Below are 6,000 nucleotides of genomic sequence, written 5' to 3' on the forward strand. Positions count from 1 at the left end.
TTTCACTTTTGTGGTTTCAATTTTTCAAAATAAAGCTGACTAATTTTCTCGACATATAAAGTTGACTAAAATAACCTTATAAAAATAGAACACTTAAACCTAAAATTTTCAAATAAAACTTACTTCGGGCACGATCCGAACGTTTACGTATCCTTGATGTATTGAGCCTACATTATTGTACGCAGTTCTATATAAAATATTGACGTTTCAGAATCTTGACACACGACTAATCGTTGGTCAAAGTATGGAAAAAAACACTAAGTGTTGCAAAAAATAAAGTTGGCCAATTTTTTTTTTTTTTTTTTACTGTTTCTATAGCGCAGTATTTTACTGCGTTATAGTTTTTTTTTTTTTTACTGGTTCTATAATGCAGTATTTTACTGCGTTAAAAGACTTTACCGTGCCGTTACGTTTAAGTCCTTTAGCGCAGTAAATTACTGTGTTAAAGATACTTATGTCACTTTTTTTTTTTTTTTGTTGGAGTATTTTAATTCAAAAGATTTTTTTTTTGGGTCATTTTGATTCCGGACTCCCACAAATACGAGAGGAGGGAAAATAGCGGACGTAGATGTTTAGGACCACACAGCTGGACCAAAGGCCCAAAGACTATAAAAGCCCAAACTACCCAATAAGTTTGTAGTGCGGAAGTCAGTGACTCAGTAGAAGGAGAGTCGACGAGAAAAAAACAGTGCCCTCTAATGGAACGATATTGCCACTTTAGTATTGTCAATTTAAAACAAAAAACCTAATGTTTCCATTGGTGTTCATAGAGTGCCGCTGAGGGCATCAATTTTCAAGACGACTGGTCTAGGACATATTTACTTACAACAATGACATGTAAATCCCTTAACAACTTTACTTTTGAATTTTAGGGTTTTAAATTGCTTAGGATTATGTTGTTATTGTGCGCGATTTATGTGGAAGAAGATACCTGCAGCCCATAAAGGAAGCCCGGCTCGAGGAAGATTGGGCAGAATACAGTAAAGTATTGTAGCTTCCTTTGCAGGCAAGTTTGTGTTTTTTTCTGGCTCTTTAGATTGCTGATGTGCGTCATTATATAACGACTGAAACCAATACAATCTATCCAAACATTGTATCCATCAAAACAATACAGTAAAGTATGTTATGATACATCATGAAACGATATGTTGTTAATAGAACAAATGGTAGAGATGTTGTAGATCATCTTCTGTTGATTGATCGAACTAGTCTAATCAGTTTTTGTTGGAAGCTTTACATAAGGTTTTATAGCAACAGCCTAACATTCTCTTTTTGCTTGTGGTTCTGAAGGTGTTAAGATGAATGAACAAATAGATGAGTTAATGGTTGAATATGTGAACAACTAAGACTTAGCATCTCTAAGGAGAAAATAAAGGTGAGGATTGAGAATGTATTTTGTTGAAAGTTTTATCAAGTAAGTTTCTACTTGAGTTGGCGGTTTGCAAGGGATCATCATTCTTTTCTTGGGACTGTCAAAAGCCTAGAAGGGTTTGTTTTCTTTCTCAAGGCTATAAAGATAAGAGGGTTGAATATATGAACAAGTAAGAACTGGGACTTGTAGACTAAGTGCCAAAGGATTCTAACCTCTCTTCTGGATTAAAATTGAATGTGGATCAAGTACGTGTAAGGATTGACACTATATTGCCATTCTTGTGAATTAGAAGAATCCATGAATCTGCATAATAACAAAGTTGGGATGCAGTCCAGGATTAACTGTTGGAGTTTGACAATGGCTTGAGACTGGATTGGTGTTTTCTGAACTTATCTTGAAGTCTAATAGCCACTTTCGTAAACAACTTAAGTGGGCAAGGGAGAATTGTTCTACTACGGTTCTGTATGTCTTGGTATTAGCAATGGGCCAATGACTGGTTTGGTAAGAAAACAATCACTATAAGCAAGTTTGTCTTGTTGAGCATATTGTTTAGGTCCTTTAGGATGGTTTAGTGGTGTGATACAGTCTCCCTGGAAAGGGAGATCATAGGGCGATGCCTTTTTCCCAATCGCGATGGTCAATATTCTTCCTGCTTTAATGTTGTGATTGTCGGTTGGGGAGTATCTGCTTATGCTTGAATCTTGATAGTTATATACTTATTGATCTAGATAATAGTGTACAATGCCGTTTTCAATTATGTCTCTTTTGCTCTGAGTTCATTTTTGTCAATTACTCTTTATTTGAGTTGGGCGAGCCTAAGTGGTTCTTTGTTGTCCACATGTGCAATTCTTAGAATGCGTTGCATGTACCAAAACAAGGGCTGTGTATGCTCTTTGTATACCATTTACTGATCGTGGGCAAGTCTATAGTTCTCGCTTATTTTAATAATTGATACCCCCTCGGATACATGGAGTTTATCATGTACTTGGCTGATAAAATAGCTATTGAGGAAAATATATTTCTGGATATAAAGGATAGTTTGGCGTGTAATTTCTACAAATAAGACTTGTAAAATAAAAATGAAAATTTTCAAATAAGAAAACAGTGATATGCAGTTCTTTCATCATATCTCTAGAGAACTTTGAGATAATACTTGAAATGTACCACCTATTAAGAAAACTTATCTAAGGATTAAGTGTACCAAAATATATGTTCTCTTCAATCAATGTTGAATTCTTCTCTGTGAGAGATTGGTTGTGGGGGTGAAGGAAGCATGATGAAGTAGTTACCAGATCATGTTGATTGAGAGGAATGCAAGAGCATTTCGGGGACGAACAGTGTTTCAGCGAGCTGAGTTCCTGCTCTTAGGATCTTCTGTAGTGGAACTTTAATTATTTTTTGTGTTTTGGAGTTCATGCAGTTTTTTACCTTTGCGGCATTGGGTAAGATTATGCTTTACCGCATTTGTTTTTTGTTTGTGCCAAATTATGTGGGGCTGTATGTGTAACAAAATAAAATGATTGTTAGCACATTATGGGGGTTGGGGGGGATATATAGCTGAGCGTACATTGGTTATTTGTCTAAATTTTATGCTACATTGCTGGAAAATGTTAGTATAGTTGCTAGCAATTCTTCAAAATATAGAGAAAATCTATTACTCAAATATGTGAAAGTTCAAGTTCTTGAACCTCATCGTTTTCTTCCTATTTCGCTGTGGTTTCGAAATACTGGGTGTAATGGTATATGTGTGTGCTTATTACTTATTTTGCTGTGTATTGGATTTTCATATCATTTTCATGTCATCCTTCTGCAGAATTATATAAAAAAAGGATGTTTGAGCTCCTGCTTTCTGCTTATTCAACCATTAGCACACAAGATGCAGCTCACTTCCTGGGAATGAATGAAAATGATGCTACAAACTGTAAGATTTTATCCGATGCTGCTTGCAGTCTCTCAGAGTTTTTTTTTTTTGGGTACATAAGAGGACACTGACTGAAGTAAAGTCTCTCAAAAGTAATCTTTAAGACTTGATTGGCTAGGTATCCTGCTCATTGATTTACCTTTAAAAAGCATGCTAAATATTACTTCTAGACCTTCTGAAAAGGTTCTCTAAGATCTCAAATATAGTTCTCGTTGCTCTTTGATGTTTGGTAGCTGTTCCTTTATCAGTTTCACCACACCTGGCAGGGAGTTTCTCAACATCTCCTTTAGTTCCTATGCTTAGGAGGCTAGGACTGACAGATACATCTGGGTTGCCCATCAATTCTGCAATTGGGCTAATAAATTGGCCTAATTTTTTCCGGACTAGCTTTCCATTAACCTTAGTGATCCTAATGATGCCATCAGATCTTGATAGCTGGCACTTCCATCCGTGATCAATTTGAACTTTCTGGTAGGGAGAGCAAGTGAACTGATTAGTTTTGGAGTCATACGTTTGACTAAACTGTGACTTGGGGAAAGAGCTAATTCCATCAAAAGTAGCTAGTGTTTTTGATGTTTCTGCATTGCAGTTGATTAATAGTACTTCTTACTTCCAGCATAGCTAAACTTTGATAGCAATCACTTTGGTGGATTGAAGACGATTATCGAGTTGTTGAAACAAGTCAAAAGGGGTGGATAGGCTATGATATTCTAAGATCGAATCAGTTTGTTTGAAGTGGTTAACAAATATAGGCGCACATCAAATGTTAAGAAGTACATACAATGAATTCTTTCGAATTCTTATCCATTTATCACTACATCTTGGGTATTCATAAGCTCTCCCCTGTTTGTTTTTGCTTGTTGCTGTTGCGATTTTATATGCAAGTCATTATACTTACCAGAAAAAAATATAAATCATAATGTCTTCATGAGTTTTCACTGATGTAACAATGGTTTTGTCATCTCCCTTTCAGATGTGCTGCAACAGGGCTGGGTGTTGGATTCAGCTTCTCAAATGCTTACTGTGAAGAAGCAGGCAGTTGTAACAGAACAGAAGTTAGACCCCAGCAAATTACAGCGCTTGACAGAATATGTGTTCCATCTTGAGCACTAACCAGTTTGTTGGTTCCGGGATTTCTAAATCTGGTAGTCATTAGGTGTTTTTGTTACTCTTAAGTGGTTGGAGAAATTAGGTGGCAAAATTTTATAGCAACAGATCTAAGCATGGATCCAATGATTATTATCTCTCTTGGTAACTACATAGTACTACGATGAAGTCGAGAAGAGAGCACAGTTCTTCGGAAACTTTCTTCGTTAAGGGGTATTAGTTGATATTGAACAGTGTCAAACAGTCCTCTTTGATTTAATTTTTCATTTTTTTCTCTTAAGATCTTCCATTCCATTCCCTGCTCTGGTGGAAGTATTTGGAAAACACTACTAAATGTGCGCAACTTTTATTAGGAAACTGTTGACCTTAAAATCGAAAAAAGAATTCAACATTCGAAGAAATGATCAAATAGAAATTATCTTTGCATTTGGTTCCACAAAAGTTCAAGCTAATAATAAGGGCCTGTTTGGAAAGCCACTCGGGTAATTGTAATTGGGTGTAATTACATGGTTTGGCCTGTTTGGTTGATCAGGTAATTACATAGTTAGGTAGGAATTGGGTATAATTGAGCGGGTGTAATTACACTGTCCAATTCTCAAGGGGGGGGGGGGGGGGGGGTTTGAGAATTGAGTGCAATTACAATTACAAAGTTACTTTTTCTTATTAATTTTATTTTAATTTCTTTTATTTTTTAATTTATTTTTATTTCTATTTTTTATTTTTATTTTATTTAATTCCTTTTCTTTTCTAATTTATTTTTTATTTCTATAATTTAATTTCTTTTTTATTTTTACTTTTTAATTATTTTATTTTTTAAAATATATTTTTCCTTTTATAGTATTTATATTTCATTTCCTTTCTTCTCATTCCCAACCTTTACTTCTTGTGGTTCCATGTAATTGCTTGTATTTTTTTTAGTTTCTGTTTTTATTCATTTAGCATAACCGTGTTAGTATTCTATTTTTGAAACTACATCTCTTAATATTAGAAAGAATGAGTCATTAACAAACTTGACGTATAATGAGTGACGTTATTAAAATAGAATTTCGCTGTGAATGAGATTATAAACTTATATCTTCCCTTTCTTTTGAATTATAGGAGTATTTACTTATGTTACATTGAAACTTACTTATGTAACGTTGGAATTTGACATAAGAGTATTATATTAATTTTTTTTCTTTTGGATTTTGAATTTAGGTTATATTATCGATTTTAAAAATATTTGCTTTAGTACGATTGACTTGTTATTTTACATTGCATGCTGTTTATTTTTCACTTACAGTTGATAGAATTATTGTCAAACATTTGAATAATGCTAGGGCATTCTATTTATAAATATTCTTTTTTTGTCAAACATCCAATCCCATGATGTTCTAAAAAAAAAGGTATGCTTTTAAGTTTTATAATCAATTAAAATTAAAATATTATTAATTTGAAATTATATATGAATTATTTTTTACAATATTAGTTACAAATATATGATTATTAATTAACATATTTTCAAGAAACAATGTATTATTAAATAACTAATTTAATATCATTTATATATGCACATATTTTTTAAATATTAATTTTAATTTTTTTATAATTAAATTTATTT

General features: G+C 33.4%; 1 protein-coding gene across 4 annotated transcripts; it reads left to right on the forward strand.

The window, feature by feature from the left end:
* The first annotated feature begins 630 nt into the window (after window positions 1-630).
* Window positions 631-4,680, forward strand: LOC132623681 (COP9 signalosome complex subunit 8-like). 4 transcript variants are annotated; one of them, XM_060338474.1, is made up of 3 exons: window positions 631-837; window positions 3,186-3,293; window positions 4,267-4,680. In XM_060338474.1, exons 2-3 carry the CDS (start codon window positions 3,203-3,205, stop codon window positions 4,404-4,406), a joined length of 231 nt encoding a protein of 76 aa, XP_060194457.1. In that variant the 5' UTR covers window positions 631-837; window positions 3,186-3,202; the 3' UTR covers window positions 4,407-4,680. The 4 variants fall into 4 exon arrangements, with proteins under 4 accessions (XP_060194457.1, XP_060194454.1, XP_060194455.1 ...); XM_060338471.1 differs by having other exon boundaries at window positions 633-1,006; XM_060338472.1 differs by lacking the exon at window positions 631-837 and adding an exon at window positions 1,291-1,375.
* Window positions 4,681-6,000: the final 1,320 nt, after the last annotated feature.

Source organism: Lycium barbarum, chromosome 12 (assembly GCF_019175385.1).
Source record: "Lycium barbarum isolate Lr01 chromosome 12, ASM1917538v2, whole genome shotgun sequence".
Classification (NCBI taxonomy): domain Eukaryota; kingdom Viridiplantae; phylum Streptophyta; class Magnoliopsida; order Solanales; family Solanaceae; genus Lycium; species Lycium barbarum.

Excerpts from the sequence above, each read along its gene's own strand:
- LOC132623681 (XM_060338474.1), top strand. The coding sequence starts at position 3,203 with ATGTTTGAGCTCCTGCTTTCTGCTTATTCAACCATTAGCACACAAGAT. Across the intron at positions 3,294-4,266 it reads TGAAAATGATGCTACAAACT|ATGTGCTGCAACAGGGCTGG; the intron begins GTAAGATTTTAT and ends TCTCCCTTTCAG.